This window comes from Gavialis gangeticus, unplaced genomic scaffold (genome assembly GCF_001723915.1).
Source record: "Gavialis gangeticus isolate Ggan-Ray unplaced genomic scaffold, GavGan_comp1, whole genome shotgun sequence".
Lineage (NCBI taxonomy): Eukaryota > Metazoa > Chordata > Crocodylia > Gavialidae > Gavialis > Gavialis gangeticus.
Genome location: NW_017729025.1, coordinates 144,805,915 through 144,820,929, shown reverse-complemented (window position 1 = coordinate 144,820,929; position 15,015 = coordinate 144,805,915). Strand labels below are relative to the sequence as shown.

Below are 15,015 nucleotides of genomic sequence, written 5' to 3'. Positions count from 1 at the left end.
CTGGAGCAGATAGCTTGGGCCAAGGCTAGCCTGTTCACCCTGTGACGGGTTTAGGGGGAGGTGCAAAGCATCCTCAGATGCCGGCAGACCGTGAGTTGACTTGAATCTGAAGGGGATCTGGGACAGAAGTTCAATAAACCTGGATGGATGTAGTACCACTTAACTGATTTAGGTTAGATCAGTTTACCTTAAACCAGTTTTGAAAGCAGTTATGTGCACTGAACTTTTCTTGTGTTACAGATTTAAACCGTATCCAATCTTTGGCTTGTGTATAATTTCTGTCTCGAGCCGTATTCAAAAAGTTCTTTCTAATCTTCAAACTAAAATTTCCTCTGCTGCAGATTGAGTCCAGTGTTTCTAGTCCAGCCTCCTATGGCCATAGAGAAAAGCCTATGTCTATCCTTTCTGTAAATCACCCTTTAGGTATTTAAAGACTGTTATCCTCTATTAGTCTTGTCTTCTCCAGACATAAATAACCCTAGTACTTTCAGCCTTTCCATATGAATCATGCTTTCCAGGCCAATCATTTTCATTGCCTTCTGCTGGACTCTTTCCAATCTGTCCACATCTTTCTTGAAAAGCAGGGCTAAAACTGGACACACAGTACTCCAGGTGAGCCCTCATCAGTGCTAAAGAGAAGAAAGATCACCATATTTTTTGAAAATCTTTGAAAGAACCACTTTATTCTGTGGCAAGAAACAGGCTGACAGTGACTAGAAAAGACTAGGAGGAAAAAGTCTCATCATGCAGGAGCCTACAATAGTTCTGTCTCATTTGGCTGTATTGGCAATTGGACTGTTTTCTACTTTGGCAGTCTTACTAGCAGAGCCATACCAAGGTAGTTTTACATCCTGGGCAGCAATGGTATACAGAAAAGCAGCCAAGCTAGCAGCAACTGCTTTTCTGGTACCCCTCTCTAGTTGGCACCTAGGGCTGCTGCCCGGTTCACATCCTCCTTAGCTGCATTATTGTTCTGTGGTTACCTTCAGGTCTTAATGCACTTGATAGAAAAATATTTATTTTTTTGCATTCCAAAACCCCATTAAGTAAGGCAACGATACTAACAACATACCCAATCTCACACTTCTTTACAAAAAAGGAGACTGAAGCACAGAGAGGGTAAGTAGCTTTCTCAAGGCCAACTATTAACTTTTTGAGCACAACTAGGATAAGAACCTCAAGGTGTCTAATTTCCATTACAACTCTGACCAGCAGACCATATTTCACTCTCAGAGAGATTCAGTGCAACAGATCAGGTCATGGATTGCTGCAGATGTACATTCAGTGCCTCTGATACTGGTCACCACTTTATCTCAGAGAGGAGCTATTTCCCTTTGTAATATTCAGAAGTTTATGATTACAATCTGTGATGGCTGATAATACATACTTCATACTCTTCGGCAAATCCACAGTTTGAATCAGCTTGCTGTTTCTTAAAGTAGGACTCAAAGTTTTCAACTTTAATTGGCTTTGACCTAAAATGAATAAAACCCCTTATTAGTATTCATTATTAGTTAAATACCGGACAAATTCAATTCATGACAAATTTATATTTATAAAATGTGAATTACTTACTTCTTAGGTCTACAGGGAGGGAAAAAGAAAAAAATAGTTAGAGACATTGTAGCTGTACTCTTTGCTATGTGACTAACAGGTTTTTTTAATTTTTATCCTCCTCAAACTCTGGCCTAAGAAAGGGCATAAGGACACATTGTTCCAATGTTCTGCTCAGGCTGAGTGCACAATGCAATTCAGTTAGGAGTATGCAAAAAGGGGCATATACCATATGCTCCCAAATAAGACATACATCTTATGCTGGGAAAATGGAATAAAAGAGAAAAAAAGTGTTTTTCCAGTCATGCCTGAATGTTTACTTCAGGGGAACCTGACTGCAGCGGCTGTGGCTGTCACAGGGTTAACCCTGTAGCTCTGGCTACAGCCCCCTGCTCAAGGCAGGAGTAGCACTGAAGGGTGAACTCTTCCCCCTCCCTCCCTGAAGTGGGCAGAGGAAGAAGCATAGCAGCCATATTGCAGTAGTGCTTCCCTGCTTCTATTCCAGCAAAGAAAAATCAAAAGTGAATAAAAGTGTTAGCTCCACTCAAGACATGCACTCCAGTTTTAGAGTACTGATTTTTGGGGAAAGGGTGTGCGTGACATACAACTAAATACAATAATAACCTTTGTGCTTCTCATCTACTAAGCTGGTCACAGTAGGCCAATTATCCTGAAACTTTTGCTCCCTGCCAAAAACCTTAAAGCTGGGGGTCACTAGGAGGCTTTGTCCAGGCTCTTCCCTTGTTATGAGAATTGCAAAAGACAACCTATGATGGCTTTTCACTGTCTGTGGTTTATGGTACACTGCATTTTATCCTTCCATGTCCAGCTACACTGGTTTTAACATTACTTACACTGAAGGTTCAGCTCAAAGTAGCCCTACCCTGGGCCATAGGGCAAAATCCTTTTTGAATATAGAAAGGCTACAAATAGGGTTCTTAAACAATGTATCTTATAATCTGAATTGTGTCCATAAAAATAAATAGAGCTGAGATCAGCAAAACTGATAAGGGCACCTAGACATCTAAATCTGTTTAATTATAATAGAAAGTGGATGTTCAAATCCTTTCGACAGCTGTTAGAAGTCTCAGCCTCTTAATTATTTTAGATGGCAGCAGGTTGCATTTGGTTCTCCATAAGGAATCCAAGTATTTAAAGCTGTAATACTCAGCTTATAACATGGTATAACACAAAACTACCAGAGTTCTGAGCAGATATTGCTAATATCACAAACTGAGAAATTAACGGGTGAAAGAATATAAACTCACTTAATCTGAGAAAAGGACACATCATTATTTTTTCCATTTTTCCTGTAAAGGGGAGAAAAACCACAAGAGGTTAGTAGAATTTATGCAGAACACATGCATGATTCTTGGTAGACTCCTTCTATGCCTGGTCAGACTAGTGGTCGCATCTACAAGAGACACCGATTGCGCAGTAGCTCATTACTACTAGCGTTGCTTGGCAGAAAGCATGATGCAACACTACTGTGCAGCAGTAATGAGCTACTGCACAGTCAGTGTCACCTAAAAGCCGTTTGGTGTCATCTAAAAGCTGGGGCAGCACGGGGCAGGTAGTGGTGGCAAAGAGACACCCAGTGCAGATCTCTGCTCCCTGTGGAGCCAAGTCGTCTGGCAGGGCAGCAGCATACAGCTGTCCCCCTGCAAGCCCGGCTCCAAAATTTTCTGAAACACTTAGGATGCCTCGTTTTGTTTAAGAGATTTTTCAGAGCCTCCCGTTTCAATTCAGATTCAGTATTTTGGGCGCCCAAATGGCCCGAAACACCTCTGAAATGAAATGGCTGGCAAAATTTCGCACAGCCCTACTAAATGGCTCGGCAGTAACAACTGTGCAGTCAGCGTCTCATGTAGACACAGCCAGTTTCCTGTATAGCATCTAGTCCTGTGTAAGGAGACCTTCCTGAGATTAACTTTATGCCCTACACTTACAGTAGGCATTAAAATAAGTAGCAGAAAATATGATCGTGAATGAATCACCCCCTATCTTTTGGGTGCATAGTGGTGTCCAAGGCCTGAATGTGTAGCTAACCTAAACCCATGACTAGAGGGACTTGATTGAGGAGGCGGCCAACAAGCTTCTTTTTCATGTAGATGGCCAAGAAGGAAATACAATGCCACCCCTGGTTTAAGTGTGGCATTTTAAATTCCACCCCCTGTGGCATTTTATCCAAGTTTGGAACCAGGGTAAATTCCATAAGTACAAATTATGGATTCATAGATTACAGAGTTGGAAGGGACCCAGTGGATCATCGCGTCCAACCCCCTGCCCCTGGCAGGAAAGAGGACCGAAGTCAGACAACCCCAGCCAGGTGACTGTCAAGCCTCCTCTTGAAGACCTCCAAGTTAGGTGATGGTACTACCTCTCTTGGAAGCCCATTCCAGAGTCTGGCTACCTGTACTGTAAAAAAAATTCTTCCTAATGTCTAACCTAAATGTACCCTCCACTAGTTTGCACCCATTATTCCTAGACTGTAAGTTTCTAACTCCCATCATGCTGACCAGTGCCTTGTTTCCTTATACTAACCCCCTCTATCCATTGTAGCTTGCTTCTTCGTAACTTGAATTCTAAGCTCTTTGGTCCAGAGACAGTCTTTATGCTGCACTGGTATAAATTAAAATTTCAATATAGACAAGGCCCCAGAAACACTGTTAACAGCATTTAAATCAAAGTCAACTGCATTAGAAGTTTATTCAGGGAGTTTAAGCCCTGGCTGAATGACTTTAAAAAAAAAAGATCATCACATCTACAAAAGCAGCTGTCCCCTAGGCTTTTTCACTTAGGAAGCAACCATTGGCCATAGATGGAAACTGGTAGAAGGGAACAGCAACTAGACAAAGAAAGAGCCGAAGCTGTAGTAAGTGTCTGGTAAAGTTTATGGTACTGTTAGAAGGATGTTGTAGCTGCAATGGTCCAGGAATTGAGAGGGGCAAGAATTATTTTTTATTTTTATTTCCCCCCCCCCGGGGTGGGGTGGGGGGGGATATCTTGCACTGGACCAACTGCATGGCTGGAATGAAAAAGTTAGACAAGCTTTCAAATGCAGACATGATAAAGAATATTTTGCTTTCAAAAGCCTGTCTAACTTTATTCCAGCCATGCAGTTGGGCCAATACAAGATATGGCCCCTCCAGAATCCTTGTCTTCGGAAACTTTTAGTAGCTTTTTAGAATTGATGCTGCACAGTATTTAACTTGTAACAAATAGCCCTTAAGTCCCAGTTGCCTACAAAAGACCAGAACTGTGAACCATTATGAGCATATCTCAGGTATCTACAGGAGCACAGTGTCAATGGATTATTTGCAGATAACATAACATCTGAAAGCTTGTTTGTCTGCTACGTCATCTCTAGTAAGCCTTACTATTACCTCCAGAAAATAAATTTCACATCAGATCTTGTGTTCTAGTATAATATTACAAAGCAATGCCTGTCAAAAAGAAAAGGCTTTCCTGGATATCTTCAAATAAAATCAGATTAATATTCAAATATATTAAAATACTAGTTACAAGCATGTCCTGTACCACTGCACGTATGTGACATTTAAAAAAATGGCCTGATTCTAATCAGTTACTTTAACACCAGTATGTACATTCACAACAGTGTACCAGAATAGATAGACCAGTGATATAGAGTCATGCTAAAGGCTTTTTTCTCAAACTACCTACCAAGTTTGATGGATCCACTTTGAGTTGCTATCATATAAATGCAAATTTTCAATAAATAGAAGAGCAGTTCCATTCTTTTCTGAGAGTGTAAGTGTTGGGGTCATGATCCCTAGTTTGGGGGACTCCTGAGATGCACTGTATTTTAAAATATCACTTTAAAAGTGTATGAACAGGAATCTTGGTCATTGTTATGCTTTAGTATATTAACACTGAACTACTACTGCCCTTTCAAAAAGCCAGTGTTATTAGTAACATCTTACCTTCTCCTTCTCCAGAAAACAAAGACCACTACAAGAAGTACAGCCAAGATGCACAAAATAGAACCAAGAACAGCTCCAGCAATGACGCCTTACAGAAAGATAAAAATAGAACAAGTGCTCATTATTTAGCTACCATGTCAATAATAAGTTAACAAAATTAAAAGACTAGAGATTCTACTACAGAGGTAGAGAACCCTCAGTACAGGCGCCAGAGCATGGCACATGAAAGCATTTTGCTTGGCACGTGTGCCTCACGGTGGACAATGGGGAAGGTTATGCTGCCACAACAAAATTCAGGCCCCTCACAGCTCCCCTGCCATCTGCCCCTGGTATTAAAACATCTTACAAGTTGAAGTTCCAGGTGTTTTTGACACACTGCCCAAAACCCATTGCCAACCCCTGCTCTAGTATGAATTTCAAGAAAAGTTGGAAAAGATATACTTTGAGATTTTAGAACACCGGTTATCCATGTCTGTCCAAAGACTCAAAAGGAAGTGATAATCATTCATTTCTACTCCAAGTCCAGCTATCAATAAAACACAGAGTAACAAGTGTGAAGCTAGTATGTTCTAAATTAAGAGAGTGCAAAAATCACATAGAGATGTTTTTCCAAGTGAATAACGTAAAAGAATTTTACATCAGCTGAGGAAGTAAATAGGGATAATAAGAACAAGTGCAAAGCCCTGCACTTAGGATGGAACAATCCCATGCACCAGTACAGGCTGGGGGCTGACTGGCTGGGCCACAGCTCTGCAGAAGAGGACCTGGGGTTTACAGAGAACAATAAGATGAATACAAGTCAGCAGCATGCCCTTGTTGTCAAGAAGGCTGCATTGGTAAGGGTGCTGCCAGCAGATCAAGGGAAGTGATTAATCCCCTCTATTCAGCACTGGTAAGGCCACATCTGGAGTACCATGTTCAGTTTTGGGCACCCCCGACAGAAAAGATGTGGACAAATGGGAGAAAGCCTAGTGGAGGGCAATGAAAATGGTTTGGGGACAGAGGCACATGACTTCTGAGAAGAGACTGTAGGATCTGGTCTTATTTAGTCTAGATTAGAGAAGACTGAGGTGGGATTTAATAGCAGCCTTCAACTGCCCAAAGGGTGGTTTCCAAAGAGGACGGAGCTAAACTGTTCCCAGTGGTGGCAGATGACAGAACAAGGAGCAATGGTCTCAAGTTGCAACAAGGGAAGTTTAGGTTAGGTTAGATATTAGGAAAAACTCTCTCAAGAGGACAGTAGTAAAGCCCTGGAACATGTTACTCAGAGTGGTTGTGAAAACTCCATCTTTAGAGGTTTTTAAGGTCCGGCTAGACAAAGCCTTGGCTGGGATGATCTAGTTGGGGATGGTCCTGCTTTGAGAAAGGAGTTGGATGAGATGAGCCTCCTGAGGTCCCTTCCAACCCTCATTTTCTATGATTTATGAGCTGACCCATTTTTTCTTTAATCATAGAATTCTCAGACTCAGGGCTTCATTTTTGGCCATGGATTTCAACTCCAAGTGAAAATGTGTACAATCCATTGTACTAAAGGAGCTGATCAGATAGTCTGCGGTGCATCTTACCTCAGGTTCAGATTGAAATAATTTCACAGACTGTGCCCAGAGAAAGGAAGAACAGTTCTGAGCTTAAGCTAAAATATGTAAGAAAACATTAAGCAAATTATTACTAATGCAAACTAAGTTTTGTATGCTAAAAACTGCCGTTACAGAATGGGCAGACTTCTAGTGCACCAATAACTAAAAAAAAAAGCAGTGTTTCTGTACCATCTCTCAGCTAAAATTGTAGGTGCATTCTAACTGAGTACTGGGACCCAAGAGGCAGTAGGTCTCAATCCATCTATATCATTTTATGCTTTAGTATCAGTGTTGAAAAATCTGAAAAATAATATCCCTGTGAAGAAGATTCCTCACAAGATCCCTGTGAGGAATCCCTATAAGCAATCATAGAAAAAGTAAGGCTAGAAGGGACCACAGGAGTTCATCTAGTCCAACCTCCTGCTCAAGGCAGGATCTTTCCTATTCAAACCGTCCCAGACAAGCACAGGTCTAACCTGTTCTTAAAGCTAAACACAGTTTTGCTAAACAATGTCCTGCCACTGTAGGAAAGGAAATGATTGTTAAAATATACTTGAGATCCAAAAAACTGACAAGGAATAAACAAGAATTTATGTGGAGCTGATGAACTGTATACTTAAAGATCAACTACATTACAAAACAGACCCATTCCTCTCTACATTGAAATCAGAAAGTGTTTTCCTAAACACATCTAGACCAAATATTTAGGATATAGGCAGTCCACTATTTTATTTTAGCAGTACCTGGATTCTGGGGTACTTGGAATGCTCCAGAATAAGGTGTGAATGATACATAGCTCCTCTCTTCAACAATAGGTCCGGTTTTATTATTGGCATAGGTAATATCAGTGAAACCTGCAACACAAGCCCTGGGGAGAGGAGAAAGAAATGTAATAGTTGTATTAGATTATGTTAACCACTCAATCCTAGCAAGCAGTATTTATGATCTCATGATCAGATAACTATTTAGACTTCATATGTATACAAGGGAAATAAAATAATGAATTGAAATAAATACCTGTATAAAACAAAGGGCTCCAGTGGTCCATTGTAATAAGAAAGTGTGGTGGTTGCATTTCCTACTACAACTGTGTAAGGCTGACTTTTGGAGACTGAGGGAGAAGCCCTTGTATGTTCAATGATCATAACGTATGTTACATAGGTATGTGCTTTCTTTTTCTTGAAGTCACTGTATGTCAAGTTCAGGTTATTTTTTGAAGGCTTGTTATCTTCTGAAAGACAAGAGACAACATATACATCAAGTACTATATTTCTGTAAAAACAACATAACTGAGAGGGCACCTGTAGTAAAATATTGAATAAGATTCTGACTATTCCTAGGGTACTGCCTAAAATTAAAGTCTGAGAAGACTCTACTCTTTTTACTGTAAAGCAATTTATTTTAACTCCTTTTGCTCTCAGAAAAAGTCACTGGCTATTTTAATATCCTTTTTTTTTTCAGTTGTAATGTGTGTGGCAGATCGGATGTTGCAAACATCAACTGGTCCACAAAAGGCAACTCATAATGAAATTGTCAGTACAGAGAATCCAGTGATTCACTAGACAGATTGTCAGGTTAGAACAAGAACTCGAGAAGGCATTTGAACAAGCATAGTGTGTTAAAACCATTAGACTGTTTTGAAAGGGGCAAACTGAGTTTGGTAATGTGTCAACTAATTAAACCTGAAGTGTCCCCATAATCAGCCAACAGGATGTTCTTCACAACCTGTGCCTAGTTTATTGCCCACAAAATGGTGTTTCACAATGAGTCAGAACATGAACTTGAGAAGCAGTCTGTTAATAAATATGACCTTGTTTTCTAGTGAGGACCACCTCTTAGAGGGCAAGGTCTTCAGCACATAAAATCTCAATAGGCAGAATTTTGAGAGCTGTTTTTATCATCTTTATTGGCTGTTGTGAATGATTATAAGCAACAGTCAACATTATATCAAATGGGAGCTTATAGGGAACTAGGCATTTTTCCCCAGAAGACTCAGAAGAACTATTTACTGTGACAGCTAGACTCCTAATGCTTGATGACAGCAATACTTTTATGTCATTCAAGCACATTTCAAATCAAATCAAACATCATTTTAATCTAATGATGCAATATTCCAGGGTGAAGTGGTAACACGGAATAAATAAGCCTCATCAAACCGGAAGCCAGATTGTCTAAGTCCATTAGGCTACTTCTCCCTGTTTCTGCTCCATGATTCTGTCAAGGAAAGACTAAATCCTAGAATTTTAAGGCAGATTATAGAAATGAGGCATGTAAAAACTCTGGGGTATCAAAGCAGTTTGAACTGCTAGCTGTCAGAGACAACTCAATAGCACACTCAGTTAAAAGTTCAAAGTGTTATGAGGAGGGCATAGCTCACTCCCCACTCATTGCTGTTTTAAAAATGCCCCTCTCCTTATAGAAAATATAGTATTAGTGCAATCTCTAAAAAAGATTACAGACTGGCTACAAAAAGCTGTTTCAGGAGTGAGGTGTAAAGCTGGGTGTGTGCATACAACAGAAGTAGATTGTGCTGAATTCTACATTTCTCTCTAAACCAAGAGCAAAGCTTTCACTGACTTTTTAAGATCCTGGGATAAGAGAGAAAAAATTAACACAGCCCCTCAGAAACACACTTTGCTTTGTATTATCATATTTGAGATATGGATGAAAAATGATAATAAATGAATTACAGTACTGTCCCAAATAACAGAACCCTACCCCAAATGTAGTAGTGCAATAAGGCTAATAGTATTTGGAAGTTAAGTAGCTGTGTTGTTATTAACTGTACCATATTATTAACTGACCCATGCCTTTTCCTAATTTTTCCCTTTGCAGTAAAGCATAAATCTGAAGTTGAAAAATTTGGCTCTCTATTTCAGTTTCAATCACACTTAGAAAAAACTGTTGCCTTGGCTGTGTGTCAAAAAAAAGGGAGAACCGGCTTCAAATATAATCCTGATTTGATGTTACTAGTTAGAAATGTATGAAAAAAATTCAAACATGTTGATAACGTCTTAATTATCATTAAAACGCAATTTTGGAACAGCTGATTAACACAGGCTGTAAATAATGGAATCCAAGAAGCTATTCCAGTACCATTGGTATATAACCATCAGGGTTGTATAACTGAATACAGCTACTTTACCACTCTCTACTGAACATGTATTTAAACAAAAATAGAGAGGGAAGACCTACGCCCAAACTGCTGGGAAATGCATGCTTACTGTTAAAACAATAAGTAGAAGGATCATTGTCCTAGATAAGGAAGTCATTAGAAACCTTGCACGTGGGAAATGTACTGCATAGGCTGCCTTTCTTTAAGCTTTTTCAGGACTGAAACAAGATTTTAATTGACATCAAATTGCAAAGAACCACCTCCCCAATTTTCTGAATCAACACTAATTAACACTGTAGCTATCCATTTAAATGATTTTCTTTGGTTTGACCTTTTAAACAGGTTCATATCAATCTCTAGGGAGTTTCTTACATTCAGTGTTCCTGAGCATGACACCAACAATGTTATCCCTGCATTTCATCCATAAAGATAACCCACCCATGGTTAACAAATTTAAAATTGGAGGGGAGTCCTATTTATTTATTTACTTTTATATTTGATTATAATATTTTTGGAAGGGGGTTGGTGGTGATGGGAAGAAATGGACAAAACATTCCAAGTTCAGAAGTTTTTTTACTAGTCCCTAAAATCGTTCTATAAAAAAAATAAACAAACACCATGCACTTTTTTGGCTGGGGTTACAGGCACACGAATATGGAAGTGGCACACAGGGCACCGTGGCAACCTGCTCTTTTGAAAAGCCTGTGTGAGCCGGAATATTTTAGGCAGAAGCTCAACTGTGGCCTTATGAAGTTAGTAAGAGTAGTAAGAGTTGTGACATTGTTTGGGGCCACCACTTTACCCTTAAGTTTTTGAATTGTGACTGCAAGTATTAGGGGTAACTTCCTCTCTCTATTTACCATGTTAGGACCCTAAAATAATGTGCAAAGCTATGAGTTCATTTAAAAAAAAAGTCTATCCTGTTGGATACACACATGATGATGTCCAATTTTCAGAAGCACACACCTGGGAGGTCATAGCATCACCTCAGAACAGTGTAACAATGTCATCTTACCATTAGCGGTTGTGATTAGGACTGCATAAGCCTTTAAGGGTCCATGTTCAGACTCAAACGGACTAAACTGAACTTTAACCGACTTGTGATCAATTTCTATAATTGTAGGGGGTGCACTTGGAGCAGGAGGGTCTAGAAGCAGAGAAAATATCAATTAGACTCTTACTACAAATTAAGGAGAAAGAAGTTTGCTATGGAGAAAGCATGATATGCCGAAAAGTCTATTTTCTCCAAATGCCCTGAAAAAAATCTTAAAGAGAAAGCCTATCATTTTCTATGGTCTCATATTACTGCAACTTACCTATAGGGCACAACCCCCCATCATTCAGCGCATTTCAGTGGCACTTAAGGGCATACACAAGATGTGCCACACTTACCTAAATTCAAGACAACCCTGAATTTAAGTTCACTCCCCCAATAATTGGATTCTATATATAAAATATATATAAATTTGTTATAATGTTCTATCTATAGAATCTAATTATTGGAGTATCATCTTACATTCATCTGTACCACCAGTGCAATGGGAAAAGCAATGTCGGGGGGCAGGTGGTGAGGAAGGCAGTAGATCGGCAGACAGCTTGTCCCCCACCACCTGCCCCTCCCCCACGCCACAGCCTCAGGCTCTTGCCTCTCCTTCCCCCCTCCATCTCCAAACCATGCCACTTCTGCTCCCCCTCTGCAGTCTCAGGTCCCACAGCCTCGCCTTTGCCCCACTCCCACTCTGACATCCTCTACGCCTCCAACAGACCCTACCCCCACTGCTGCTTACCCTTGCTCTGTGCTGGCAAGCTCTGTTCTCACTCCAACCAGGGGTGTGGAGCATGGCCACAGCCCAACCCCATTTCAGTGGTGGTAGGGGGCAGATGGGGGCCCAAGGCTGCACGCGGGAGGGAAGAGGCATAGAGAGCACAAGTGGCAGGGATGGTGGGTTGGGGCAGAGCACAGCTGAAACAGCTGCCTGCCCCCTGCCCCACCCACCCTATCTCCTACTCTATACTAAGATGAGGACCTTTTCCCACCACCTCAATGGAGGAAAACCTTGCTCTGAAATCCAGTAAATACTGTATTACTTCTTGTGCTTTAATAAGCTTGAAAATGTAACAAAAAAACCCTGGTGGATAGATGAAATACAATGCTATAGTTCCACAAATCAAAATCAGAAATAACCCTAAGATTTACAGGAATAACTCTGAAGTACTTTTTGTAGAAGACTCTCTGGAATAGCAACTGAGAGGTATGCTGACATCTCTGCTCACCAAACCCTCAGTTAAGGAGTGTCACAAAAATATGGGCTCCAACAAATCTTGATACTATTCTTCTGGGTGCAGGTAGTATGGCTTTACATTACTTACAGACTACAAATTAAAACTGACAGATTTTCAAATAAAAATGCAAGAGGGAAGGATTTCTTAGGGTATTATCTTTCATTGCACCAACTGTATGGTTGGGATAAAGTTAGACAACCTTTCAGATGCAAGCCATTCTTCATCAGGTCCCTGATCCCAAATGCAGCATGCAGGTCACTGACAAAGAAGGTCTTGCATTCAAAATCTTACCTAACCCTATCCCAATATGCAATAAAAAATATCACCCTAAGAAATTCTCGCCACTCTCAATTTCTGGACCATCATGAACATCAGTTTTATATTTTGAATGAAAGTGAGATTTGAAGTGCTTTAAATGTACTTCTGTCAATACCCCAACAGGGGAGCTTTAAAATCTAACCAAGCAAACACATATAGTGTCCATGCAGATAAAAAATGATATATGAGAAAGTGAGAGGGGCAAGGATTTGTATGGCTGATAACTTTTTGGGGGATATGACTGGGATAGATGAGCTTTCAACTGCAATGCATTTCTATGGACTGCCAATAAAAGATTACCCACCAAAATCCTTGCCCCTCAAACTATTCCTGGCTTGCCCATCATGGCTACAACATCACTCCAACGCTACTATAAGAAAAAGAATGCCTATAATACACATATTAGTTCTATACCAGGGGTGGGCAAAACATGGTCTGTGGGCTGAATCTGGCCCACCAGGCCATTGTATTTGGCCCACAGGGCCCCTAGAAAATTTAGAAAATTAATATTTATCTGCCCCTGGCTGCTTGTCAAAGACGACAGGAGCCAAAAGCAATAGGACCCAGGGGAAGCCACAGCAGGACCCTGGAACAGCAAGCAACTGGAAGCCACATGGTGCCGGAGTGGGAGGCAGGCAGGAAAGTGGGGAAAGCAGTGGCGGGGGGCAGGGGACAGTGAAAGAGAGTGGCGTGCAGGGCCCATGCCTGTGTCCCAGAGCCAGCGCTGGCAAGACCCAGAATGGGGAGGCAGGAGTGCAGGGCGTGGGCTGGCAGGGGTCTATAGATCTGGGCTGGGTTGTGCCAGCAGGGAGAGGGGGGAGCTGACCCGGCTCCATCGAACCCCTGCCAGCTGGGACCCTAGGCTCCTGCCACCCAGCTTTGGGCCCCACCAGTGCAGGTGTGGGTTCTGAGCTCCCGCTCAGCTGTCACTGGCTCCCGTGCACCTGCTCGCTCCTAGTCCCCCCTGCCCCAACCCCACAGTACAGGCAGGGGTGAGCGCACGCAGCCCCAACCCCACGCTCGCCCATCTGGGCTGAGCAGTGGGTGCATGGAACAAATTGTTGCTCAGAGTGGGAGAAAAGCAGCCCCTCCCCCTCTCTGTGGCGGTGCTTCCTGGTGCAGCCACCCAGACACCACGCGGGCCTGTTCCATGTCTCCACTGCATCACTGCTGCCTCTGGGCTGCTCCATGGGGCAGCAGTGGCAGTGGAGAGCAGGCAAAGGCAGACCCATGTGGGCTGCAAGCAGCTGCACCAGGAAGCACCGGCAGCAGAAGGCAGAGGAGCTGCTTTTCGCCCATGGTGAGCACTGCCGCTTGTGAGCTGGCCAGTGCAGGTGCTCCACACAGCCATGTCTGCTGCACTGGGCAGCACAGAAGTGGTGGTGAAGGAGCCACACCACAGCCTAGCATGGCACGGGCTCTGGGCGACCACAGCAAACACTGCCTGGCAGGAGCAAGGACAGTGGCCACTTTCCTAGGCCCCATGCAGCGGTTTGTGCCCAGCTGCTGCTGCTGGTACTCAACACTGATGGGTAAGTGCAGAGCCAGTGCAGGGCCCAGGCTGAGCAGCAAGGACACAGAACAAATTGCTGCTCAGCACGGGAGAAAAAACAGCCCCTCCCCATCCCACTGCCAGCACCCCCTGGTGCAGTCACTTGCAGCCCACACAGGGATGCCTATGCCTGCTCTCTGCTGCCACCACTGCCCCAAAGGGCAGCCTAGGGGCAGCAGCAACATGGAGAGACAGAACAGCTCCACGTGGCTGCACCAGGAAGCACCAGCCATGTGGATGGGGAGGGGCTACTTTTCTCCCATGCTGAGCAGCAGTTTGTTCTGCACCTGGCTGGGGTGGGGGGGGATTGGGAGCGAGCAGGCACGCAGAAGACAATGACAGCCGGGCGGGAGCACAGGGTCCATGCTCATGACCCGGGCCAGCGCCCACGGGCCCAGAGTGGGGCGGCAGGAGCGTGGGGTCCCAGCCAGCGGGGGTTCTATGGAGCCAAGTGGGTTCCCCCCCTTTCCCTGCTGACAGAGCCCAGCTCTGCTCCATAGATCCCTCCCAGCCCACGCCCCGCTCTCCTGCCGCCCCACTCTGGGCCCCGCTGGCACTGGCCCTGGGACACCAGTGCACGTCCCGCACTCCCGCTCGCTTCACCTCCCCTCAGCCCCTGCCACGGCTTTCCCCACTTTCCTGCCCACTCTCTGGCTGCTCTGCACCATGCTC

General features: G+C 43.1%; 1 protein-coding gene across 7 annotated transcripts in view; it reads right to left on the bottom strand.

Moving 5' to 3' along the window:
- The window catches only part of PTPRJ (protein tyrosine phosphatase, receptor type J), an 89,578-nt gene that overhangs the window by 35,739 nt on the left and 38,824 nt on the right, over positions 1 to 15,015 (bottom strand). For 6 of the 7 annotated variants that reach the window (XM_019519700.1, XM_019519703.1, XM_019519701.1 and 3 more), the window contains 7 exons: positions 11,206 to 11,337; positions 8,093 to 8,306; positions 7,819 to 7,943; positions 5,499 to 5,586; positions 2,823 to 2,864; positions 1,576 to 1,584; positions 1,388 to 1,475 (listed from right to left, as the gene is read on the bottom strand). In XM_019519700.1, the coding sequence (XP_019375245.1) occupies positions 1,388 to 1,475; positions 1,576 to 1,584; positions 2,823 to 2,864; positions 5,499 to 5,586; positions 7,819 to 7,943; positions 8,093 to 8,306; positions 11,206 to 11,337 (698 nt within the window). The remainder of the gene's footprint in view (positions 1 to 1,387; positions 1,476 to 1,575; positions 1,585 to 2,822; positions 2,865 to 5,498; positions 5,587 to 7,818; positions 7,944 to 8,092; positions 8,307 to 11,205; positions 11,338 to 15,015) is intronic. The other variant, XM_019519699.1, reaches the window with a different exon arrangement.